Source organism: Moschus berezovskii, chromosome 15 (genome assembly GCF_049115385.1).
Source record: "Moschus berezovskii isolate FMDL1 chromosome 15, NW_MosBer_1.0, whole genome shotgun sequence".
Taxonomy (NCBI): Eukaryota; Metazoa; Chordata; class Mammalia; order Artiodactyla; family Moschidae; genus Moschus; species Moschus berezovskii.
In genome coordinates this window covers 53365167-53393001 of record NC_142474.1, presented here as the reverse complement: position 1 = coordinate 53393001, position 27835 = coordinate 53365167, and the positions used below count along the sequence as shown (strand labels likewise).

The window sequence follows — 27835 nt, the reverse complement described above, 5'->3', positions numbered from 1 at the left end:
ATCTCAAAAATATACAAGCAACTCCTGCAGCTCAATTCCAGAAAAATAAACGACCCAATTAAAAAATGGGCCAAAGAACTAAACAGACTTCTTTCTCCAAAGAAGACATACAGATGGCTAACAAACACATGAAAAGGCGCTCAACATCACTCATATTCAGAGAAATGCAAATCAAAACCACAATGAGGTACCATTTCACACCAGTCAGAATGGCTGCTATCCAAAAGTCTACAAGCAATAAATGCTGGAGAGGGTGTGGAGAAAAGGGAACCCTCTTACACTGTTGGTGGGAATGCAAACTAGTACAGCCACTATGGAGAACAGTGTGGAGATTCCTTAAAAAACTGGAAATAGAACTGCCATACGACCCAGCAATTGCACTCCTGGGCATACACACTGAGGAAACCAGAATTGAAAGAGACACATGTACTCCAATGTTCATCGCAGCACTGTTTATAATAGCCAGGACATGGAAACAACCTCGATGTCCATCTGCAGACGAATGGATAAGAAAGCTTTGGTACATATACACAATGGAGTATTACTCAGCAATTAAAAAGAATACATTTGAATCAGTTCTAATGAGGTGGATGAAACTGGAGCCTATTATACAGAGTGAAGTAAGCCAGAAAGAAAAACACCAATACAGTATACTAATGCATATATGTGGAATTTGGAAAGATGATAACGATAACCCTGTATACCAGACAGCAAAAGAAACACAGATGTATAGAACAGTCTTTTGGACTCTGTGGGAGAGGGCGAGGGTGGGATGATTTGGGAGAATGGCACTGAAACATGTATATTATCATATGTGAAACAAATTGCCAGTCCAAGTTCGATGCATGATACAGGATGCTCGGGGCTGGTGCACAGGGATGAACCAGAGCGGTGGGATGGGGAGGGAGGGGGGAGGGGGGTTCAAGATGGGGAACATATGTACACCCAGGGCAAATTCATGTCAATGTATGGCAAAACCAATACAATAATGTAAAGTAAAAAAAAAAAAGTCAGAGAAAAAAAAAATTAAACAACTCCAGTTATGCACATGGTTATGATAATTGGCAAAATATTCTTCCACTTCTGTCCAAAACCAAGTGGATATCTCGGACAGCTCAAGAAAGATCTAGAAGTAACTAAACAGTAAATATGGAGTGAGTGACAGTTCTGTTTTTAAAAAGGATTGGAATGGCTTACAATTAGGAATAATGAGGCTGAATACGACATTAAGAGCTACGGAGGTGGATACTGTATTCCATACAAAAGCTGTATGCTTTTCTGTCTACTGTAATTGATCATCAAATGTAGCTCTTTGGGGGCTTCTGGTTTAAAGTGTCTTCCAGCTCGTAGGAATGGACCCAACATTTCTTATCATTTACTGAGCACAAACAACATGCCAGACTCGACTAATAACCCCTTGGATTACCTTATCTAATTAGCAAACTAACCTCGCAGACATACTATATTACCCCTGTTTTCCAGGTTAAGACACCAGAATTCAGAAAGATAATGCCACTTGCCACAGCTTAAAGAGCCAGTAATAATAAAATTGGGATTCAAATTATGCCTCTGATTCCAAACCACGAAACAATGCATAGGAAACAGGAGAGAAGTATTTCAATGATTCTAAAAACAGGAATGGGCAACACATTGCCAGAATCAAAAGGTATTATTTGCAACTACAAGGATAATATGTGCAAAACTATGATCAATGGCCCTTGTCTCTTCCCCAGCATCTGCCCTAAGTGTAAAATCACAGTGACTAAGAATTGTGAGGCATCATTTATCATGCAAACCCCTGCTTTTAGGAGAACCAAGAGGGCCGTTTCCACATTCCTCCACTACTCCTCTTTGAACTGAGAAACTAAAACTCTTGGAAAACAGTGGGGTAAGAAGGAGGTATGTGAAATTCAGGACATAAAATGTGCTAAAAGCAGGAATACAATGGGGCATTCGGCTCATTGTTCTGCACAAGGGATGGTGTGGCTTTCCCACTTTTCCATCTGGGCACAGAGTGAGACAGGCAGCCAGTCTGGAGGTATGGTATGCTTAGGTCACTGCCTGAGGTATCGGTCTAGAAGTGGCTTGCTCAAAGCCACCCTTGAGCAACCTGTAGATCTCAGGAAGAATCCTTACTTCCTTCCTTCCTTGCTTGCTTCCTTTCTTTCAGTCAAGTTCTCAAGCAAATAAAGGATAAATAGAAGACAAGCCACATCCTGTTGTTTGGAGCAGAATGAAGAGGAAACAACACAAGCATGGAACTCATAAAAATGTATTTCAAAGAAAGGAATGTGGACATTGTATTAAAGATTCAGAAATTTATTTTGAAAGTGATTCTTTGATGCTTTAACCTCAGGGGTGAGGGGGTGGGGAAGACCTGTAATATGACATTTGTGGTTTCCCCTGATTAAATGGTCAGATACCCCCTCGGTCACCACCTTCCCCAACCCCCCACCCCCACCCCGCCATGAAGCCCAGAAGTTGATGGCTCCAGTCACACACAGAGAACTTCTCATAGCCTTTGAGCACTTAATACTTAAAAAGGAATGAAGAGTCAAGGGTCAGTAGACATTTAGGCAAACATCCAATGTAAAAGTCAGAGACCAATATAATAGGAAAGAGGGACTTGAAGGAGACTGACTCCCAAAAAAGCAATAAAAAGTTTCAAAATCATGATTAATATATTTGACATACATAGTACAGTCAAAAGAATAAGGATAGAATAAAGATAATTACAGGCATGCTACTGCTAAGTTGCTTCAGTCGTGTCCAACTCTGTGAGACCCCATAGATGGCAGCCTACCAAGCTCCTCCATCCCTGGGATTCTCCAGGCAAGAACAATGGAGTGGGCTGCCATTTCCTTCTCCAATGCATGAAAGTGAAAAGTGAAAATGAAGTCGCTTCAGTCGTGTCCAACTCTGTGCGACCCCACAGACAGCAGCCCACCAGGCTCTGTCATCCCTGGGATTCTCCAGGCAAGAACACTGGAGTGGGTTGCCATTTCCTTCTCCAAATTACAGATATACATGCACTCAAAAACTTTGTCACCCATGCCTATGTCCTTAGAGAGCCAAAAGAGCATGTGCCTTACCTCAAAGAGGAAATTAACCAAAAACAGGAAACGCTCATTATCATAAAGCCAGGTATCCTGTCCAGGAGATGGATGAAGAAACTTGCAAATATGAAGATGAAGGGAAATCTGGGCATGGCAGTAGGAATCAGACTTGCAACTGATGGGCAAAGGATCAAGGAAGACATTTCTAAGGAAAATGAATGAAACCTATAGAAGTGTTTTATCATATAAGGTGGGGATATACACCTGGAGTGTGGAACGTGTGGAAGATTTAGTGACTAAAAAGCCTTTGACTGTGTGGATTGCAACAAAATGTGGAAAATTCTGAAAGAGATGGGAATACCAGACCACCTAACCTCCCTCCTGAGAAATCTATATGCAGGTCAAGAAGAAATAGTTAGAACTGGACAGTTAGAACAGTCAACAGACTGGTTCCAAATCTGGAAAGGAGTATGTCAAGGCTGTATATTGCCACCCTGCTTATTTAACTTATATCCAGAGTACATCATGAGAAACGCTGGACTGGATGAAGCATAAGCTGGAATCAAGATTGCTGGGAGAAATATCAATAACCTCAGATATGCAGATGACACCACCCTTGTGGCAGAAAGTGAAGAAGAACTAAAGAACCTCTTGATGAAAGTGAAAGAGGAGAGTGAAAAAGTTGGCTTAAAGCTCAACATTCAGAAAACAAAGATCATGGCATCCGGTCCCATCACTTCATGGCAAATAGATGGGAAAACAGTGGAGACAGTGGCAGACTTTATTTTGGGGGGCTCCAAAATCACTGCAGATGGTGACTGCAGCCATGAAATTAAAAGACGCTTGCCCCTTGTAAGGAAAGTTATGACCAACCTAAATAGCATATTAAAAAGCAGAGACATTACTTTGCCAACAAAGGTCCATCTAGTCAAAGCTCTGGTTTTTCCAGTAGTCATGTATGGATGTGAGAGTTGGACTATAAAGAAAGCTAAGCGCCGAAGAACTGATGTTTTTCAATTGTGGTGTTGGAGAAGACTCTTGAGAGTCCCTTGGACTGCAAGGAGATCCAAACAGTCCATACTATAGGAAATGAGTCCTGAATATTCATTGAAAGGACTGATGCTGAAGCTGAAATTCCAATACTTTGGCCACTTGATGCAAAGAACCAACTCATAGGAAAAAACCCTAATGCTGGGAAAGACTGAAGGCAGGAGGAGAAGGGGATGACAGAGGATGAGGTGGTTGGATGGCATCACCAACGTGATGGACGTGAGTTTGAGTAGGCTCTGGGAGTTGGTGATGGACAGGGAGGCCTGGCGTGCTGCAGTCCATGGGGTCACAAAGAGTCAGACGCAACTGAGCAACTGAACTGAGCATAGAAAACAACACACACACACACACACACACAACATGAAAGTGTAATACAGGACACAATTATTACCTGGAAAATCAAAAGCAAATGCTACCAGAGTACAATACTTCATTTAAGTGGGAGTGATGTTTTCATAGTCATATTAAAAACCCTGAGTAACAATTTAAACAAAATCTGTGACAGGAGTATTTGGGGAGGTAGCTGGGGGTGGTAACTGAATTGTGAGTACCCCCATTGCATTTTTGGTGATCCTGGGGTGGTTTTTGAAGACAGTTAAATCCTCATCTTCCACAGTTGGATGTGGATAATGTCTAAGACAAAAGGAAAAAAAAAAGAAGTAGCAGCATAGGAATATTATTTTGAAATAATGACATAAATATCAAAAGATGTAGCTGAATGAGTAGAAAAGGGTGCCTTTGGCATTTATGATTCAGAGATGGGGAAATGACAAGCAGGACATGATTGAGAATTTGTGGTTGATGCTGTAAATTTTATTTTATTATTTGAGTTTTGAAACTATGACTTTTCTTATTATCTTTCCTGTAGGGCATGTGAGTACTCTGCTGGTAAGATTTCTAATGATTATGTTTCAATATGATCTCAAAGGAAAAAAGACTTTTAGCATAAACCTCAAAATTTTAGTGATGGTTGTGTGGGATTCCAAGTATTTTTATGGTTTTTATTTTCTCAGCTCTACAAAAATTATTCAATAGCATTCATTGTATTTATATTGAGAAAAATATTGATGAAAATTAGTATAGAAATGAGTTTCTGTCACCTAAATACAACTACATAGTATTATGCATTGCCAAGAAAAGATAAGAAAATGCTTCAAAATATGATATAGTGAGAGTGGTTAAATTTTTTTCTACTTCATTCTTTTTTCTGTATTATTTCGTTCAACAAGAGGAAAAATGTTCCTTCAAAATAAGCAAGCTTGATCCAAAATTTCCTGGCTTTCAAATAAGTGAAAACATGCTGGGCTCTGTAATTCTCAATATTTGACAGAAGACAACATTTTGGTCCTTCAGATATTAGATCTAAAAAGCAAAATCTGAAGTTTGAATATGATTATTTTAGGGCAATACAAACAGAGTAACATACAGAGATGTTTCCTATTTTTGAAATTCGCTATCCAGCAGGAGACAATGAAATGAAAACAAAGGTGGCTCATTTTTAAAAAGGAAAGTGACAGTCCTTCAACTGTTGATCGATTCAACAATTGGTATGTTTGTTATGAGTGAGGCACTGGGGATTTATCAGGGAATGAAGCTAAGTGCACTTCCTAGTGAGCGGAGCTTACATTCTAGTCTGGGCAGCAGACAATATGGAAACAAATAAATACATAGACTGTGAACTGTTGTGAAGTGCTGTGAAACCAGTAATGCAAGAAGAGGGCCAGGCCAGAGTGGGGTGGGGTCTATTTAATGAAGGTACTTAGGGAAGGTTTCCCAGATCTAGTCATCTGAGCAGACCCCTGAATGGACTAACGGCGTGAAAGAGCGAGGAGCATTCCAGACAGAGGCAACAGTATGTGGGAAGTGGTTACACAGACGTCTTAGCTCAAATCAAGGAACAGAAAGGAGGCCAGGGTGGCTGGAGAGGAGGGGAATTTGAAATAAGAACACGGATAAGAGAAGGAAGGGGCAGAAGATAACGTATGGCCAGTTGGACCATTGTGAAGATTTCAGATTTCCCTCCAAGTGAGGTAAGAGGTCATTAGAAGATTTTCAAGGAAAGCAACACGGCCTGATTTAGGTTTAAACTCATCATACTGGTTGCTGTGTTGAGATGCAGAGAGACAGGAGTGGAAGTAGAGAGACCAATTGGAAGTTATTGAATAAATTTGAATGAGTAGTGATGGTGGTGGTTGTGGACATAAGAAGTAGTTAGTTTCTGGATTTCTTATAAAGATACAGCCAACAAGATTTGCTTATGGATGCAGTATAAGGTGAGAGAGAAAGGATTCCAAAATAGACATCAAGGCTTTGGACCTGAGCAACCACAAGGCTGGAACAGTTATTCAGTGAGATAACAAAACCTGGAGAAAGGGAAAGTTGGGTGGAGAAATATACTAATATTCATCTATAGTTAATATAGTATATATGCATGTACGTGTCATTTCACAGTTCACACTCAGGGATTTCATTTGCTTTCTTAATCTCAAAGCTGAGCATGGCAATCTCAGTACATCAGCCAGCAAACAATAATTAGGCAGGACCACCCATCTGCTTAAAACTTTTGGTGGTGGCTTGTTCTGTCACTCTAGTCCCAGTTAGTTATTTGCTACCGAGAGGCTTAACTTTTCTGTTTACGCAGGTTTTCCATTTGTAATGATCATTTGCTTTAAAATTTATCCTGCCCATGACCCTGACATAGGCTGAGATAACTGTCTCCTAAAACAGCTTTTACAAATATTCTGGCCAACATTTATTGTGACTTTGTTTTATCTAAAACACTTAGAATTTGTGTGACATACAGTGGCACACAAGGGAATATTCCTGACCTAGTTTTCTGACTGTGATTTATGGGTCAATAAGCTCCTTAAACAAAGGACTATAACATCCCTGTCTGCAGGGGACACTTACTGTCACATGCTCACTGCTGCAGAATGGATGGGCTGCCAGCCTCAGGCTGTCAAAGGTGAGGGCGACCCTCCTCCCTTCCTGCACCGTGATTCTCCACTCACACATCCAGCCATGAGGGTTCGGGTTCTGATAGTTGGGAGAAGTGAATGTTCCAGAGGGGCCCTGGAGATCCCCACCACACGCTGAAGGGAAAACAAAACAAAAACAAGAAAACTTCCAAATGGATCCTATAAGGAATGTTCTCAAAAGTAAAGCATTTTTTTTATTGCCCCATTGGATAAAACTATTGCTCTTATTTATCACTGTAAATATGTGAGGACTCTTTCTGATTTTTAATACTTAATCTCTGCTTCCATGGATCATAGGGCTTCCCTGGTAGCTCAGCTGGTAAAGAACCCATCTGCAATGCAGGAGACCTGGGTTCAATCCCTGGGTCTGGAAGATCCCCTGGAGAAGGGAATGGTAACCCACTCCAGTATTCTTGCCATGGACAGAGGAGCCTGGTGGGCTATATTAGTCCATGGGGTCCTAAAGAGTCGGACACGACTGAGTGACTAACACTTTCACTTTCTTTCCATGGATCATATTGATAGTTTACTGGCAGCCATTTGTCATCATGACCAAAGAACTATGAGAGACCAGTAAGCGTAGTAACCATCAGAGTCTGAAAGCAGAAGGCTCAAATGATCATCTAGTTTTTCCATGATAAGGTCTTTATCTCACATGAGCTTGTCAGGGAGTTTGGAACACAAATTCTAAATGACTGGAGCAATAAGGGACTGGCCTTCTTCAGATGGCTTCCCTTTGGCTTAACTGGTAAAGACTCTGCCTGCAATGCAGGAGACCTGGGTTCTATCCCTGGGTTGGGAAGATCCCCTGGAGAAGGGAAAGGCTACCCACTCCAGTATTCTGGCCTGGAGAACTCCATGGACACGACTGAGTGACTTTCACTTCACTTCACTTCACTTCTTCAGATAAGATGTGGTGAAGGCTCTTGCTTCCTCACATCCTCTCAGCATGAGATTCTTTTCTTTCTAGCACTAATTGCATTTGTGACTTTTCATTTATTGATGTGACTATATGATTACTGTCTACCTCCCGCTAGACTACTGAGGTCCAAGGAGACACGGGTCATGGTGTCTTGTCCAGTTTATTTAACACCAGTGCCTAAGTAGAGTGTCTATCCAGTATAGCAGCTCAGAAATATATTAATATGTATTATAGTAATACATACTATTGGATTGGCAAAAAAAAAACCTCATTCATTTTTCCCAAAACAGCTTACAGAAAAGCACAAATGAACTTTTTGGCCAACCCGTTATTTATATATATGCAACATGATATGTGTGTGTGTGTGTGTGTATTTTTTTTAGTGAATCAAGAAACTTACCTTCCAAGCTGGAGTCAAACCGTAGTCTGAATCCTGAGGCAGAGAGAGAGCCGTCCGTGACAAACCTGACCAAAGCAACATTGCTGGAAGTGTCTAAGCTGTTGGGAATGCTGCTTCCACAGTATCTGCCCAATAAGGTACCTGTGAGAGTGAAATAAGTATGAAGCATGTATAAGTCCAGGGGGTTGATTTCACTTAACCTCTACTTGAGATACTTGACATTCCCGAAGAAAATAATAATAGATAAGACCCTGCCCAGGAAGAAATGGTGACCTCTGGCAAGAGAAGTAGGTCAAACATGAATACAAATTCACATATTCAAATACATGAAGATGAGTGACAAAACAGCAACCAGGTAGAACCAAGAGCATCAGCACAACGAGGGAGGTTGGCTCAGTTGGTTGTGAAATGGTCCAAGAAGACAGAGTGGGAAGCATCCATCTCATATTATTTTCACGGTGTATCACCCTTTTTTAAAATCAAAATAAAAAATTATTTTGGCTGTGCTGAGTCTTCATTATGGCACACAGGCTTCTCTAGTTCCACTCCATAATGTGCAGGCTTAGTAGTTGTGGCATACAGGTTTAGTTGCTCCATGGCATGTGGGATCTTAAATTCCTGACCAGGGATCAAACTCGTGTCCTCTGCATTGCAAGGAGAATTCTTAAACACGGGACCACCAGGGAAGTCCCAGTATATTATGCTTTCCTCTCCTTTTCTTACAGGATGCCCCTCAAATATCTAGCTGTGGCCCTGGAAGGTCCCCTGGAAGAGGGTGCCTTCGCACACAGAGCTCTCTCAATGTGATCCCAGGATAAGCTCTACAATGACCCCTGGGCTTTGGACACCACTGTTTCTTGGGTAAGAAATGAGGAAGAGAAACGCTGAACAGTCCATAGCTAACTGATCTGCATTTCTTCATAAGAAACAAACTCTTGCCTTTCTTGGAAATGAGGGTATTTCAGAGGCTAAATGAGTAATAGGCGAAAATAGACACCTCCCAAAAGACAGCAGACATATTTCACTGACCGGATGTATGGTTTTCCCAGATTTCCACAAAGTCTCGTTCACAGCCAGACGAATTCTGAAGGTTAAAGTCTTCAAAGTGGATGGTGAGATAGTGTCCCAAGGGTCCCCGGAGACGCCACTCACAGAATAAGTCGTCTGTGTATGGCTGTGTTGGGTATCCGTTGCTCTCAATGACACCGCTTTGCCCTGTCACTGTTCCCCCACATCGGGCTGCAGAAAAAGAGCAATATGCTATCACGGTTTCTTTGAAATTTAACCAGCACTTTGAAAAGCTTTTCGGTGCCAAGTGAATATAAGCTGAAGTTTTAAAAATGGTGGAAATGTTTAGTTTGTGCTTCCCTTATTATATGAAATTTGCTATCGATGTACAGAGAAATGACACCGCAAGTTCAATCTAATAACGGGAAAGGGAAGATGGAGAGACTGCTGAATGGCATATCCTGTGATGTCTCATGAATTCTCTCAGGACACTGTGTAAGAGCTACCAACTGCAAGCAGGTTTCTTTCCAGAACTAACTGATAGATTGATAAGAGCTGCCTAGCAGCCTGGGTTGGTGATTCTGTAGACTGAGTTCAAGCTCAATAGAAATGATGCTGTGGTTGATTAGTTATGCCTGTGATTTCTAGTTTACCAAATAAATGTGCTACAGCAGTGATGGGTGCCTCAGAACCTTGAAAATTACTATCCTATTATTTCTTATCAGCTGGATGTGAGAGACTGACTTATATAAAATTTTCCTCAGGCTATAAAAGACCTATGGTATAGGTTAAATATTGTTACAACGAGGCTTTTCGAGTTTTGAGTGTATCAGATATGTTTGGTTTGTGTTCAGACCCATTAGATACTAAAATCTATGTAACTGTGACCATCTTGTAGTGAATCTTCAGAATGCATGTTTATTATTTATTTTTTAAAGGAAAGAAATCAAAACACTGAGTGAATGACTTGGTGCTAGAGATTTAGAGGAAAAACATCTCAGATTATCCATTAATGTTGAGGAGGTCAAAGTCATGGTTCTAAAAACTAGCCATCTGATTGCTAAACAGTTTCACTATCTAAAGTAATATTACACATATTTTATGACAAGAGGAAGAAACAAGAATTTAACTGAATATATAAAAATTAAGAGAAAAATAAAAATATTCAAGTATACAAAAAAAGTATTTTAAGATGGAAATTAAAGTAAAAATTAAAATTGGTAAATGACTCTGTGGTTTTAAACATTCACATTCCTTATATCACTAAAATAACTGTTAAAATTAGGCAGATAGACTTCTTTAAAAATGGCATGATTTTTTAAAAAGTTTTAATGCAATCGTTCTGTCACTACTTTCTTATTGAATAGAAAAATGTCATTACCTATAGAATACTTGGCTTTGAATCCCACATGAGTGGGGCTGTTGTCAGACCGGAATCTCAAATACATCACCTCTCCTGAGGACAACTGACTGATGGGCAGAGATGTCCCACAAAACTTGGAAAGTACTGGTGCGTTTGAATCAGCTCCATCTCGCAACTCAAGGTAATTGGACGTACAGCTAAAGGGGAAAGAAGATTCTGTTTAATTTGTAAAGTCAATGGCTTTGACATATTTTGATAATAAAGACTTCACTTTCTCCAAGGGCATAATGAAATCATTATTTCTGTAGCACCAGGTACACATCACAGCATAGACACTAAACAGAGTCTATATAAGTGGTGTGTCACTTCAAAATGCCATATAATATTTTTCTGAGACATAACACACTCCAGTTTGGAGCTCAAAAAGATAGGTTTTATATTTGCGACACTGAAGAATATTTACTCACCTTCCATATTCTGTTAGCCTTAGAAATGTAAAAGTCATTCTCAAATCAACCCCTTGTTATACATTTATTTGTTTAGTCACTCAATCATGTTCAACTCTGTGACTCCATGGACTGTACCCTGCCAGGCTCCTCTGTCCATGGGGTTTCCCAGGCAAAAATACTAGCGTGGGTTGCCATTTTCTTCTCCAGGGGATCTTACCAACCCAGGGATTGAACCTGTGTCTCCTGCATTGGCAGGCAGATTTTTTACCACTGAGCCAGGAGAGAAGCTCCAAAATCAACCCTAGGAGTTTCAGAACCCAAGTATTTTGTTTCACATGATTTTATGACACATTTCATGAAACAAAGATGAATTCTGTTGACAGCTCTGTAAACGGAGCTTATGGAGAATCTCAGCCAGAATTCTGTGTCCCTAAAAGAGGACAGGTATTTACCCAATCTTTCTTGAGAAAGTTAACCAGCCAATTAATGCTCAGTGAGGGAACAGTGGCATTATATCAAGAGTCCAGAACTGGTAAACAAAAGCTCTTGTACCTAAGCTTTGTACCACACGTACATGCATACAAGTGTATACATCCTTTTGTTAAACTAAGAGAAAAATACAGATCTTTTTTCAATCTCTTAGTGTTCAACATGCTGCTGCTGCTGCTGCGTCACTTCAGTCGTGTCCGACTCTGTGTGACCCCATAGACAGAAGCCCACCAGGCTCCCCCGTCCCTGGGATTCTCCAGGCAAGAACACTGGAGTGGGTTGCCATTTCCTTCTCCAATGTGTGAAAGTGAAAAGTGAAAGTGAAGTCACTTAGTCGTGTCCGACCCTTAGCGACCCCAGGGACTGCAGCCTACCAGGCTCCTCCATCCATGGGATTTTCTAGGCAAGAGTACTGGAGTGGCTTGCCATTGCCTTCTCCGAGTGTTCAACATAGTAAGACATAAACTCTCTGGTTAGTAATCTTTAATGATTCTTATTAAACAGAGATTGGGAAATTGGACTGTCTTTATTTCCAGTCCTATTTCTAACCCTGGTGACCCCTGGTGTCACAAATTTCCATTTGTTAAAGCGGCATTTTATCATTTATGACACCAAGTGTGAGGCTGAGCAAATAAATACTTGTCTACCAGAGACACTCTATTTTTCCTGTGGGAGGAAGAAGAGATGACATAAATCTCAGACAGCCATCCTCCAAGTCTCTTGGAGGATGCACAGGGTCAGGAGGGATGGTATCTGTTTACATCATCTGCTCAGCTGATGGGAGGGTGACTGGCAGGCAAGGTTTTCAGCTTGAGGTGTTAACATTTCCCTTCCCCATCCCCAGATTTCCTTAGCAGTAAATGCTGCTGAGAAAAGCAGGTGAATCAGAACCTACTGTATAGCACAGGGAACTATTTTTCAATATCACGTAATAACCTATTATGAAAGAGAATGTAAAATATATATATATATATAACTGAATCATTTTGCTATACACCTGAAACTAACACAATACTGTAAATGAACTACATTTCCATAAAAACTTTTAGAAAGACAAAAAAGTAGTAGGAAACTGTTCTCAAATGCAAATAAAATAATAAAATAAAATGCAAGCTAAAAATAAATACCAACTCTGGATAGTAGGAAAATTAAACAGAGGTGACCTACTTGGGTGTTATTTCGATACTGAACTGGCCTTCAAACTGCAGTCGTATCAGTTTCCCAGGAGGAGCAGCTATAAGCCAAATGCAGTCAGCGTGCTGGGGATAATGGTCAGGGTGGTTGGGGGAGGTTACATATCCAGTAGAATCAGCATTATGGATGTAAATATTGCCCCCACAGGCTGTCAGGAAATACAGGAAAATCAGTCTACAGTCTGGAGAAAGAGGACGCAGGCAATGGCCACCTTCATTTTTAAAAGTCTCTTTATTTGTATTTCCAATCTCAATTCTCTTTCATCTGAAACTATCCTCCTTTTCTTTTTAAGCAAATACATTCTGAATTTGCTATCAAGGGAGCTACCATGTGTGTCATTTTTTAATTTGCTAAACCATATATTCTCAGCAGAAATTTCACTTCTTCTTTAAGTCAATCAATTATGCAGTGGTTTGGTGGTTTGAACAGTGTGAAACCCTTTGTAAATGTTCAATTAATAAATTAAAATGTCAATTAATCCAGTGACAAAGAAAGCATCAAGCACAGGGACACAAATATCATCAACCATATAGAAGGATGTTCTTGGACGATTATGGTGTAGAATGAGGCTAATTTGATGCCAAAAGTTGTTCACTGAATAACATGTGTTAAAAGCTGAGAAACAAGAGTGGCAAAGAAGTAGGTGTGGTGGAAAGACAGACAGGGAAGTGGAGCTGACTATAGTTGGGGGAGATGCTTGAATCAGAGAATTAAGATCAACAAGAGTGATCATATTGCAACCAGTTTTGAAATCTTAAAAGACTTAAAAGACTTTTAAGTCTAATATTAAGGCAGAAAGATGGGGAAGTGGTGATAACCATACTTTCGTGAATAGAGGACCCACAAAGCAATGATAGAATTATAGTGTTTGCAAATAGACCCTTAGTGTATATGAATTCCCACTAAATAGTGACTTTGAAAATATAATTCATGACTGAGTCTACCTGGGTAAAGACGGAAAAGCAGAGTTCTGGGTCTACTTACTAAACACGAGGCTCTAGGACTCTGTAAAGTCTCAGGACCTTGTGAAATCCTGACCATTCACAACTCAGCAGCAAAGCTGAGCATGGAGACAGCGAGGGACAATAAGCTCGCTGCCTAGAAGGTGGTGCTGCTGGTGTCACAAAGCTGTGTTGTTAAAGGCTCCCTCCAAGCACCAGAGTTATGTGTGCTGGGAAGAGAGGAAAGGATGTTCTGGTGGTCATGGAACCTGCTGGAGGGATAAGATAAGATGATTTTCTATGTCAGCTGGTGGATATTTATTTCCTCTCCTCTCCCCATTTCCTTAGAGGAGAAAATTATGCTGATGTTTTATATTCTCATATTTTGGAGAATGTGTCATAAAACAAATGGCTTCATTTAGATGAATATATATTTTGAAATATATCCAGGAATCTGAGACTGAGGTCATAGGATTAAACAGAAATTAGAATTATCTCATTTGAAGGGACCAAAGACTCACTCTCTACTGACACTGCTCCCTTTTTTTTTTGAAGCTTGTTTACTTATTTATTCAATTAAATGTTATCTAAAGTAAATGTCACAAAAATCAAATCATTTCAGCAGAATTAAATTCAATTACAATCAAGTGTAATTAAGTCAGATCATTACTGTACTATATAATTAGATGGGTAATAATAGAATCAAAGGACTATACATTCATCTAAAAAGAAGCATACAAATGATTACAAAACAGTGTAATTATCATTCTTACAAGGTTTCTGTAACCAAATATAACTTATAATTAGACATTTTATAATGGAAAAGTATAGGGAATTTCAGGGATCACTAAGATTAGCTCAATTTATACTCATGTGGAAGTTCATTCATTTTCTTGCACAATCTAAACCTCATCTTACTTATCTAGAGAATGGGAACAATGAAAAGATGTAGTCATGATGAGGTAGCAATGTATCCAGCACAAAGTAAGCGCCTGATAATAGTTAGCTATTCTTAATAACATCATTATTCTTAGTTCAGAAAAAAAAAAAAAAACATATTTTTTCCTTAAATCTATCTAAACAAGGAAGACCAAGCAACTGCAGGAAAAGTATAGACAAAATTCTCAGTGAAAATACTTACCCAAACTCTTTGCCTCATATGTGATCTTAAATCCTTGCCCTTCATTACTATTATCAGAAATAAACTGAACAAACATTTGATTATCCGAAGTGAACAGAGTGGACAAAGGGTGACTGCCACAAAAACGACCATTTCCTCCATGGGGACCCAAAGGTGGAGAAGAAAGATCAGGTCCATTTTTGAGCTGGAAAGACAAATCAAAATTGCACAATTACCTTCATACTGATGAAGACAAGGTATACAGGTTTTATCAACTTATAGCCCAAAAGGAAAAATATCATCATTTGTTATGAAGTGTGTAGAAAAAGTAATTAGAAAAAGCAGCAAAAAAGACCTACCACCAAGTAATCCCCCTGGTTGCAAGAGGAGTCTCTGTTTGGAATCTGGAAGGGCTGCTCAAAGTGGACAGCAATGGTCAGGCCACTCTGGACCTGGATGTGCCAAGAGCAGTTGAGATTGGGTGTGTAGGTCTCGGGGTACCTGGGTGATGTGATAATCCCCCGGTCTGCATGCAAGTAGCCACCACAACCTTGCCAAGAAGAAACAAAGATTGCATTTAGATAACACTGGCAACTGGATTTTGATGCTTTTTCTGTTTGTCTTGAGAATTTTCAAAGTGTAGGCAATAGAAATGTGGTTTGAAACTCACTTGGGACCAAAATGTTGGAAACAATGAGCACAAGTACGGATGGAGCACATGCTCCTGGGTCCTCACTGTGCTTTAGTGAGGTAGGGATGCAGACATCAGCAGCAGAGACAAATCCCTTAACTCTCATGAAGCTTCCTTCATAGACAAGTCAGACATACAGCAAACACATATGTAATATGTGAGGTGGTGATAGGTTTACAAAGAAAGATGAACTGGGAGTGGGAAAATGGAATTATGTTGCCTGGAGCAGTTAGAGAAGGCCACGTAACTGTGGTTATATCTGAGCAGAGAACCGACAGAAATGGGAGCTCAATATCCCAAGTGAAGTCAGTCATTTGCCAGCTATCAGGGACCCACTGGAGCATCAGTGAGTGAGTGCAGAGGGCTCACACCACTAGTTAAAATGCAGCAGTGGAAATTTATCTTAGGTCCATCTAATTCCAAAGCCCATTGTCTTAAACCATTCCACAGCCAGCCCCCCTTGACTGTAAGGGTGATCATTTATTTTCAATTGTTCCCTACTCTCTAATAACCATACATAATAATGGGGAAAATATTCTTGTTTAATGTCTAGATTGATAATCTACTTTAAAATTATGTTTTTCAGTTACAAATATGGGGATCTTCAGATACTGCACATTCTGTAGGGTACTTCTTTAACTTTAATCCAGTTTGGGTTGAAAATGACGGTTGGACTTCAGATTTTGTCAAGTGTTCAAATTCTTGATCATACTCCACATGATAGCCTCCCATATCCTGTGCATCTTCTTGGACTACCAAATTCATATTTCAAGAGCAACAAACTCTTCCTGCCTACCTTTAAATGAATCATTTCAACCAAGGGATTTACAACGATTTCTCCTATATTACTTTGACTGGTTATTTCTTAGACTGAGGATAACTCTGACTTATTGCTCCTCTGCTGTGTTATGGATATGCACTCTCTTCTGGTTCCAGCCATCACCTGGGCTGAAATATTGTTTGAGACATCTTCCTCTTGGACTTACTAAGGAGAGAAGATACCCCACCCAGAAAACTGAAAGCAGAGGATCCTTCCATACAATGTGACCAGTTTTTTTTTTTGTTGCTGTTGTTTGGTTTTTTGATCAGGACTTAGTACGTGACATCAGGATAACCCCTCCTCCCCAGAGGCTAGGCAGAGACTTGTGCACTCTGACTTAGAATCTGTGCCTTGGCATTGAAAAATGAGCAGAGTATGTTAGAGAGACAGCAAGAGATAGGCGAGGTGAGATGAAATGAATCAGAACAAATTAAGAGAATATATTACTCTTGTGAAAGGATGCGTTAAAGCCTGCCCCAGTTACACTGAAGTCCGAGGTGAAGTGGATCACCATGTACTCTCCAGTTGACCGGATGGGTCCAGGGACCTCTCTGCCACAGAGAACGGCTAGCTCCTGGGCCATGCTGTTGTCTCCTATGAGCAAGGAAAGGAAATGTCAGTGTGAAAACATGCTGTCTTATGAGTCACCTCCACAACTTATTTATAAAACAGAAAGAGAAAAACAGATGTAGAAAATAAATTTATGGTTACCATAGGGGAGTGGAGAGGAATAAATTGGGAGACTGGGATTAACATGTATACACTACTATATATAAAACAGACAACCAATATACATCTACTATTAATACATAGCAAAGTGAATTCTACTCAATACTCTGTAATTACCTATATGGGGAAAGAATCTTAAAGAGTGAATATACACATATGGATAACTGATTCACTTTACTGTACACCTGAAACTAATACAACATTGTAAATCAACTTTACTCCAATGAAAAATTTTTTAAAAGAGTCGGCTCCACCATCAGTGCAACCCAGCAGATGCACCTCATACATTATTCTCAAAACACCCCTATTCCTAGGAGACAATGAGATTATCAGATACAGGTATACTCCAGGGGTTACATCATTCTGGTTTGTAGTGGGGCTGCCTGCCTTTTTCTTTACACTTTTTAATAATGACTTCTTTGCCAGTTCCACTGCCTTTTCAAACACTGGTTGACAGTTCTTCCTGGAACTAAAACTCAAAACAAGACGATGTGGGATTGGGAAGTAATTGAGGATCAGTGCTGATGTGTGCATTAGACACTAAACTAAACTAGTCTGACTGCTGAAGGTCAAGAATCCAAAAAACAAAACGTTCGATTCTTCATCTCCAGGTCCAATGCTAGTGTTATAAGGTCATTTGCCCAGAAGTGTGCCTTCACCTTCAGAGGGATTTTCTTTTTCCTTTTCATTTCTTGGTTGCTCATTGTTTGTTCTGCCATTAAAAGAACACACTTCTGTCCATGTGCAGAAGATGAAAAAAAGCTAGTGTCAGCAAGTGTGCACTCCAGCAACACCAGTGAGGACTGGTTCACCCCACGGCCCTTTTCCCTTTGGCTTCTCTCAATTTTAAATGTTGATCAAAACAGCTGTTTCAGTTAAAGCCTGAATGGAGCAAAGGGGATTATAACAGACTTGGATACCTTGACTGGGAAAATACATTGCTTTTTTCCCCGAAGGCATAGAATTAATGATTTCAAACTTTAAAAAAATACATAAAAATAGAATGTAAGACATGAGGAAATTGACCTTTTCATGCAACTAGCAAAATTATTCTTTTTTGACATTGACTACAACCTAAAACTCACTCGTTACTAGCTAGTTTAGAAAACAAGTTCCCAAATGTAGTCGCATAGCTATAAATACCTGGCATTCTTTAGAGGAGTTCTGACTTCTGGCAACTATGCATTATTATATCATTCAGAAGTTTATCTGTAATTCCTCTTGCATTTTTATCTTCATTATTCTAGTTTGCTATATATTTCAGCCCAAATCTGTTGACTTAATTTCTAATTATCTGCATCAGAAAATTTTGAAGCTTTATCTCACAAGTGTATATTTTATCTTTAAATGAGACTGAGTTGGGTCTATTGATTTTCATTTTTTTTCTAAGGAAAGAATTAAAAAAAGGAGGAAAGATGATACTTCCTCTGGGCAATGTGCTTAGAGGAGACTGTTGATAGGAAAAAGGTAGAAAGTTATGGTTTACCATCTAAACACGTTTATATGATTGACCTGACTTCACCGACTGCCCAGCTCCTACCCTACAGCAGGAATGCAAAGATACTCTGCCATTTGATTTTTTCCTCGCTATAATTAGCGGGGGCGGGGGGGGGTCTATGGTTGAGGGGATAAAGGAGACATGAAAATGCACATTTGACACCTGTGGGCCAAGAGCAAATATGTTGTTTGGTCCAAAAAAATGCTATGAAGCATTTTTCATTAATTGCCAAAATTTAATAACTAGGAAATTCATAGAAAATTCTATGCTTTTTGCATCTTTGGGGAAATAAAACCCACAATGCTGAGCCTGCACTCCTAGTTCAGCTCAGTTCAGTCACTCAGTCGTATCCGACTCTTTGTGATGCCATGAACTGCAGCACACGAGGCCTCCCTATCCCTCACCAACTGCTGGAGTCTACCCAAGCCCATGTCCATTGAGTCGGTGATGCCATCCAACCATCTCATCATCTGTCATCCCCTTCTTCTCCTGCCCTCAATCTTTCCTAGCATCAGGGTCTTTTCAAAGAGTCAGTTCTTTGCATCAGGTGGCCAAAGTATTGGAATTTCAGCTTCAGCATCAGCCCTTCCGATAAATATTTAGGACTCATTTCCTTTAGGATGGACTGATTTGATCTCCTTGCAGTGCAAGGGACTGTCAAGAGTCTTCTCCAACACCACAATTCAAAAGCATCAATTTTCTGGCACTCAGCTTTCTTTATAGTCCAGCTCTCACATCCAAACATGATTACTGGAAAAACTATAGCTTTGACTAGATGGACCTTTGGCAGCAAAGTAATATCTCTGCTCTTTAATATGCTATATAGGTTGGTCATAACTTTCCTTCCAAGGAGTAAGCGTCTTTTAATTTCATGGCTGCAATCACCATCTGCAGTGATTTTGAAGCCCCCCCAAGTAAACTCTGTCACTGTTTCCACTGCTTCCCCATCTATTTGCTATGAAGTGATGGTACCAGATGCCACGATCTTAGTTTTAAAGCCAAATTTTTCACTCTCCTCTTTCACTTTCATCAAGAGGCTTTTGAGTTCCTCTTCACTTTCTGCCATAAGGGTGGTGTCATCTGCATATCTGAGGTTATTGATATTTCTCCCAGCAATCTTGATTCCAGCTTGTGCTTCTTCCAGCCCAGCGTTCCTCATGATGTACTCTGCAGATAAGTTAAATAAGCAAGGTGACAATATACAGTCTTGAAATACTCCTTTTCCTACTTGGAACCAGTCTTTTGTTCCATGTCCAGTTCTAACTGTTGCTTCCTGACCTGCATAGAGGTTTCTCAAGAGGCAGGGCAGGTGGTCTGGTATTCCCATCTCTTTCAGAATGTTCCACAGTTTATTGTGATCCACACAGTCAAAGGCTTTGGCATAGTCAATAAAGCAGAAATAGATGTTTTTCTGGAACTCTCTTGCTTTTTCCATGATCCAGCAGATGTTGGCAATTTGATCTCTGGTTCCTCTGCCTTTTCTAAATCCAGCTTGAACTTCTGGGAGTTCACGGTTCATGTACTGCTGAAGCCTGGCTTGGAGAATTTTGAGCATTACTTTATTAGTGTGTGAGATGAATGCAATTATGCGGTAGTTTGAACATCCTTTGGCATTGCCTTTCTTTGGGATTAGAATGAAAACTGACCTTTTCCAATCCTGTGGCCACTGCTGAGTTTTCCAAATTTGCTGGTACATTGAGTGCTGCATTTTCACAGCATCAACTTTGAAATAGCTCAACTAGAATTCCATCACCTCCCCTAGCTTTGTAGTGATACTTCCTAAGGCCTACTTGACTTTGCATTCCAGGATGTCTGGCTCTAAGTTAGTGATCATAACATTGTGATTATCTGGGTCATGAAGATCTATTTTTGTATAGTTCCTCTGTGTATTCTTGCCACCTCTTCTTCTTCAGTTCCTGTTAGGTCCATACCATTTCTGTCCTTTATTGTCCCCATCTTTGCATGAAATGTTCCCTTGGTATCTCTAATTTTCTTGAAGAGATCTCTAGTCTTTCCCATTCTATTGTTTTTCTCTATTTCTTTGCATTGATCACTGAGAAAGACTTTCTTATCTCTCCTTGCTATACTGTGGAACTCTGCATTCAAATGGGTATACCTTTCTTTTTCTCTTGTGCCTTTTACATCTCTTCTTTTCACAGCTATTTGTAAGGGCTCCTCAGACAGCCATTTTGTTTCTTTTCATTTCTTTTTCTTGGGGATGGTCTTGCTCCCTGTCTCCTGTACAAAGTTATGAACCTCTATCCATAGTTCTTCAGGCACTCTGTCCATCAGATCTAATCCCTTGAATCTATTTCTCACTTCCACTGTATAATCGTAAGGGATTTGATTTAAGCCATACCTGAATGGTCCAGTGGTTTTCCCTACTTTCTTCAATTTAAGTCTGAATTTGACAATAAGGAGTTCATGATCTGAGCCACGGTCAGCTCCTGGTCTTATTTTTGCTTACTGTATAGAACTTCTCCATCTCTGGCTGCAAAGAATATAATCAATCTGGTTTCAGTACTGACCATCTGGTAATGTCCATGTATAGTCTTCTCTTGTGTTGTTTGAAGAGGGTGTTTGCTATTATCAGTGCGTTCTCTTGGCAAAACTCTATGAGCCTTTGCCCTGCTTCATTCTGTACTCCAAGGCCAAATTTGCCTGTTACTCCAGGTGTTTCTTGACTTTCTACTTTTGTATTCCAGTCCCCTATCATTAAAAAGACATCTTTTTTGGGTGTTAGTTCTAGAAGGTCTTATAGGTCTTCATAGAACTCTTCAACTTTAGCTTCTTCAGCATTACTGGTCGGGGCATAGGCTTGAATTACTGTGATAGTGAATGGTTTGCCTTGGAAATGAACAAAGATCATTCTGTCGTTTTTGAGCTTGCATTCAAGTACTGCATTTTGCACTCTTTTGTTGACTATGATGGCTACTCCATTTCTTCTAAGGGATTCTTTCCCACAGTAGTAGATATAATGGGGCCAGAATTCAAGAAGACGTCAAAGACCGCAGAAATCAAGATAAAAATATTTTAGTGCAATCTTTCAAGAATGGAAATGAAATGTAAGGTGAATAAAATATTCCAGTTTTAAATGAAGACAGGATCTGCCTCTGTACTTGCCCAATCCTGTCTTACTCTCCTCACCCTGATCTTGACCTTAACTGGAGACGGATCTAGAACCCATCTGAGAGTTTCTAGTTTAGTTGATCTGGGGTGGGCCACTGAATGTGCATCACTAACAAGTTCCCAAGTGATGCTGATGCTGCTGGTCTGGGGACCAAACAGTAAGAAACACTGACAAGAGGACATGGCCTCCCTCTTCTCCTCTGTTCCATGCAGATCGCGAAGTTACAACTGTGTACATCTTTCACTAAAGCATTAGTCTCACCTCTCATTCCCTGTCTAGCATTACTGCAAGGAAAAGACGAAAACTATTAGCCCTTAATTCTACCCATTCTGAGGGCTTCCCTGGTAGTTCAGCTGGTAAAGAATCGGCCTGCAACGCGGGAAACCTAGGTTCAATCCCTGCGTTGGGAAGATCCTCTGGAGAAGGGAAAGGCTACCCACTCCAGTATTCTGTCTTGGAGAATTCTATGGACTGTATGGACTATGGGGTCACAAAGAGTCAGACAAAAGTGAGTGAATTTCACTTTTCAACCCATTCTATCCGGAGATTATCAGTAGACATGGAAAACTGAATACATTGAAATTATAAGTACTTTTCATACTTGGATCTTAAAGCCATAGATATAACACATCAAGATTGATTTCTATAGCCTTTAAATGAGAAAGCAGCACAACCTGGAAACTCAGATTATAATCTCCTACTTAAACCAGATGCAATGTTTCCTAATGCTCTCCCTGACATAGTGTGTAGTGTGTGAATCATCTTGCTACGGGCAATTTAATATTTTCCTTATGTTCTGTAGTTGCTATTGTTGTTGTTCAGTTGCTAAGTCGTGTCTGACTCTTTGCAACCTTGTGGACTGTAGCCCACCAGGCTCCTCTGTCCATGGGATTCTTCAGGCAAGAATACTGGAGTGGGTTGCCAGTTACTTCTCCAGGGCATCTTCCTGGACCAGAGATCGAATCTGCATCTCCTGCACTGGCAGGCTGACTCTTTACCACTGAGCCACCAGGGAAGCCTGTGTTCTGCATAAATGTAGCCAATTCTAGTATCTCATGATTCCATACAAACTGGATGCAGGCAGTAAACAAGCATGATTATAACTGAATGTAACTAAATATGCGTCAGGGTTGAAACTAGGTAGTTTTTTGTTTTATTTTGCTTTTTAAATTTTCTCACCATCTCTTATCACAAGTTTATCATAGCTGCATGTGCTATGAGACTCAATGTCCAGGGAAAGGATGTTGAGTTCCACGGTAGAATCTGGAGCCTGGATGAGCCACATACAGTTGGCGCCATTACTGTAGCTTTCAGGCCAGCCTGGGGAGTAGAGAAAGACTGGAGCATCTCCTGTCTGCAGGAACCCACCACAAGCACCTGCAGAATGAAAAGCAGCAGCTTTGAAATACTACTGGTAGAAAAGAAGGTAGCATTTTAACTTTAAAACCACAATCCTATACTGAAACAACCAAATTAAAACAATTTTCTCAAAGAAATTGATAAATATTTTTATACTAATTCAGACAGCTGTGATTTCCATAATTTTTTTAAGAAAAGCACATTGTATTCTACTGTTTTCACCATCATTTGGCCACTTCCCCAGTTATTGAGTGTCTATTATTTGTCAAGCATGAAGTAAGCCCATACTGTTGTAGTCATTCAGTTGCTTAACAGTCTCCCAAAACACAGCTTACTGAGGGAATCTAACATATCTTTAAAGCAGGAAAATAAAAGCTTACAATTCAGGCCACCTTTACCTTGAAACATGACAGTTTACCACCTGCTAAGTACCAAGGGAAGCATTTCTGAAGGCATACTTATAATAACAGAAGAAAAATAAAGGATATTTAATAGAGAGGAAAATATTTCTATCAGTTGATCTTTAACTATTGTGTGTGTGTGCATGGTATTTGCAAACCAAACTTTCAGAGATCTCTAAAGTGATCTCTAGAAACTGTAAGGATAATGTCTTGTGGATATCAAACTCTCAATTATCAGGACTTCCCTGGAGGTCCAGCAGCTAAGACTCTACTAACAGTGCAGGGGACCTGGGCTCAATCCCTGGTCAGGGAACTAGATTCACAAACCCAACTTAAAAAAGATGCCACATGCCACAACCAACAAAGATGGACAATCCTATGTGCTGCAAGTAAGACCAGAAAAAGCCAAATAAATTAATTAAAATAAATGTTTTTTAATCCTTTAATTATTATGAAAATTATGGGAAACCAGCACTTTTTGGAATAAACATGTAATCTTTATGTATTTATGAGATTAAAAGAACACCTGAACATAAGGAGGAAGGGTTTTGAGACTGCAATTATTATTCTTATTCATTTGTGTATTTGGCCATTATTAGTAGGAATCTTGGAGATATTAGTCTACACATATCAGCCCCTATAAAAAATGCCATTTATTACTACACAGACCTGTCGCAATGGTAGGTAAAGGTCCAACAGAGGCATTCATTGCAAACCACTCCAAAAGGAATCCCCTCCCTGAGATCGAAGAGTCAGAAGAAAACTGAAATGTCAGAGAACTTCCAGTGGAGCTGAAAGAGTCAGTTTGTGTACCACAGTAGGTTCCAACCAGGCGGGAGTGAATGCCAGCCCCATCGTAAATCTGCATGGAAAAGACAGAGAACAAAGCACTGAACTTAGGGAATCGCCTCCATTTTCTTCATAAATAGAAAGTCAAAAGGATACCCTATTATAAATTTATCATAAATAAGCAAACATTAAATATAAGTTTAGAAAAGAAAGTATAATGAAATACAAAATATGACTGCAAACAATTAAATGTGGTTTAAAATTATTTCTCATTCCTGCAGAATTATATTAATAAACATGCTCCGTGTGATGTAGCTCACTATACGATTTACAGTAAAATTTGTGGGTAGAAAGGTAGCAGCCAAGATAGTTGCACAACAGTGCTTACTGAATGTGCTTTGGGGCCTCAAAGAGAGGAACTGGGAAGAAAGGGGAAAAGTAACAAGAAAAAGGAAAAGTTTCATGAGAGAAAGTGGACAGGTGTCCTGAAGGAGCTCACCTGTCCAAGGTAAGTAAAGAAACAGAGTTTCTTTCCAAAGAAGTAAAGAAGCAGAATTGGCAACAACAAAAGAATCATAGCCTGCATGGGATTCAACATACTCAAAGCTCAGGAAATCTTTCATTTGGTTCAAAATGCTAGATTATCTAGTTAGAGACATATTTTGTGACAATTTCCAAATACATAGTCTTGAGCACGTTTAGTTTTCTGCACCCATGAATGGATGCTATCCAATTACACTTTACATCCTTCCCTCCATCTTGTAAATAATTTGAATAAATTTGTTATAAGTGTTATTACAAGTTTCTCAATTGAAGCTGTTATATAAGTTCAGATTTCAAATTATCTGATAATTCTGTCCAACATACTGAGCATCTATCAAGTACTGGATCCTATGTGAAGCATTGTGGACCTAAAATGAATAAGATGGTATCTTGGCCTTCAAGAATCTGATAGTAAAAAAGTCAAATCCATAGAAGCAAGGAATAGAGTGTGGTTGCCAGGAGATGAGCGAGTGGGAAAGAGGGGGCTGTTCAAAGGGTACAGTTTCAGTAGTGCGAGATTAATAATTCTAAAGATGTAAAGTAGAGCAATGTGACTATCGCTAATAACATTTCGTTGTAACACTTTACATTTGCTAACAGGGCAGATCTTATGTGTTCTCATCACATCAAAAATAAAGAAGATGGTAACTGATGTGATGTATGTGTCAACTAGTTTGATTGTGATTATTATTTTATAGTGTGTACATATATGAAAAGACCCAATTGTACATCTTAAATATACACAGTATTTATTTGTCAAGTATATCTCAATAAAGCTGGATGAAAAGTAGTCTGATAGTGCTTCGGGAATTGGTACAGTAGCCAATGTTTGAATGGCAATGATCACCACAACTTTTATACTTAAATATAAGTACTTATATTTATTTTTAAATGATTGTTCAAATTTTTAGCACTCTAACATAAGAATGAACAGGGTAATAGGATATAAAATAGGATAAATACTTAATTAAGATAAATATATACGCTTAGACAAGCCCAAAAGAAAAATTACAACAATGCTGAAAAAAGTTAGCTACAGAATCAAAACTAACAAATATAATACCAGAATTACCATTGTTTGGGTAACCTAGTGGGGTTATTCATGGTGTAGGGTAGACTATCCGCTATGATTTGCAAATGTTTGATAGAAAATAACTTGGATCTATCATTGCCAATAGCAATTCACCAAAATGTATAAATATCAATTGCTCTTAAAAACTCACCTTCAATTTGTCATAATAGCAGTTAAGTGTGCCCTCCATGTCCATCTCCAAGATTCTGGCATGAATAACCTGAGATTCTTCCACATTCACTATCCAGTGGTAATTGGAGTTGTGGGGGTAATTTCCAGGCCACAAGGGAGAGGCAATTTTCCCATGAGTTCCCACAATGTTATCATTGCCAAATACTAGGAAGGAAAACAGGGTAGTAAATCAGACCTACTTAGAACAGCTTTTTAATCAAATGAAAGAAACAAAAGGCAAGGAGTGTTGAAAAGGATGGACTTTTAATTGACTGCAATTTCTTTTCTCAACACTGAAAGAAATACTGCTTCCCTTGTGGTTTCTCTGCTATCTATTAATTCCTTGGAGAAGAGTTGATATTGTGAATGGAATTCCATCTCCCTGGAAGGCTCCTCGGTGTGAAAACAAGCAATAGGTTCCCATGTAAAATGGGTTCCCAGACCCCGGGGGGACCTGGAGACAAGGGAAGGGGCATTACCAGCCCTGTTCTATAGTTTTGGTTTATTTTATTTTGTCTTACAAAAGAATGAAACATATGTTTTACAATTATAAAAGAGAAACTGACATTTTGTCACATATAGAATAACTCATGAAAAAGCTGAGTTAGAAAATAAAAATATTTCATACTTTATATTATTAGAAAATATCCTGTTGTTATAACATCTGAACACTTAGGAGTATCCTAAAGTAATACCAAATGTTTTTAATTAGAAGACTACAGAGTTTATGGCATCAAATGAAACACATTTGACATAAGAACATCAAACTGAAACCAAAATATAATTTTAAAAAACTCTTTTAACACACTATCATAAAAAAATTTAACTTAAAATTAGGCAGACACTAGAACTTAACAAGAATATTAGAGCTACTGAGACTGTTCTCCCTGGCTCTTTATGAGCCGTTCATATATAATTTAGTTTTTCTAATACATTATAAAGTAATTCCACAGAAACAATAAACAAATTGTTCTTAATGTATTACTGAAACCACTGCTATCCTTCTTAGTTTGTAGGATACCTTCTAGAAGCCATCACTAAAACAACCAACTCACTGCTGGCAAATGCAGCCTGGAAGCCCATGCCACTGCCCGAGCTGTCGGAGACAAATCTGATCCACAGGATGTGCCCAACAGCGGATGAATAATTGAGGGGGAGAGTGTTGCCACAGTATCGTCCCACCAGGCGCCCAGTGGCGTTCCCTTCCCGGACCTCCACAAAATCTCTGCTGCAGTCCTGAGACTCCTCCAACTGGAAGGCTCTGATTGGAAAAAAAAACAAAAAACAAAATTATGGGTTAAATTGATCAAATAAATTTGGGGATTCTCCTCAGTTACTTGCTGAGTTGACCTGTTCACTTGTCAATTTTTTTTAACTTCAATCAAGTGTCTTTTAGCTAACTCGAAACATTTATTTTACTCACTTAACAATGCAGATGAAAAATCTTACATAGAATATTAGCTAAATGAATCCATCAATCTGTAAGATATGCGAATTTTAATCAGGTTAAACTCACAATGGTTTAAGATGAAAACATTTGTCATACACACACAGAGATTAAAAGAGAAAATTAGATCCAAAAATACACAAAGGGACTATCAGTGTTTTCTGCACAAATGGAGAAAAGTGTTTGATAAAACTGAAGAGCCATTCATCATAAAA

At 39.3% G+C, this 27835-nt stretch overlaps 1 protein-coding gene across 1 annotated transcript in view; it reads right to left on the bottom strand.

Annotated features, from left to right (window-relative positions):
* The window catches only part of CUBN (cubilin), a 271996-nt gene that overhangs the window by 74589 nt on the left and 169572 nt on the right, over positions 1-27835 (bottom strand). The window contains exons 37-48 of the mRNA XM_055429374.2: positions 27229-27434; positions 26154-26338; positions 24268-24460; positions 23018-23215; positions 16929-17075; positions 15330-15520; positions 14992-15175; positions 12883-13057; positions 10796-10974; positions 9436-9645; positions 8407-8547; positions 7017-7198 (exon numbers count right to left, since the gene is read on the bottom strand). Coding sequence (XP_055285349.2) covers positions 7017-7198; positions 8407-8547; positions 9436-9645; positions 10796-10974; positions 12883-13057; positions 14992-15175; positions 15330-15520; positions 16929-17075; positions 23018-23215; positions 24268-24460; positions 26154-26338; positions 27229-27434 — 2191 coding nt within the window. The remainder of the gene's footprint in view (positions 1-7016; positions 7199-8406; positions 8548-9435; positions 9646-10795; positions 10975-12882; positions 13058-14991; positions 15176-15329; positions 15521-16928; positions 17076-23017; positions 23216-24267; positions 24461-26153; positions 26339-27228; positions 27435-27835) is intronic.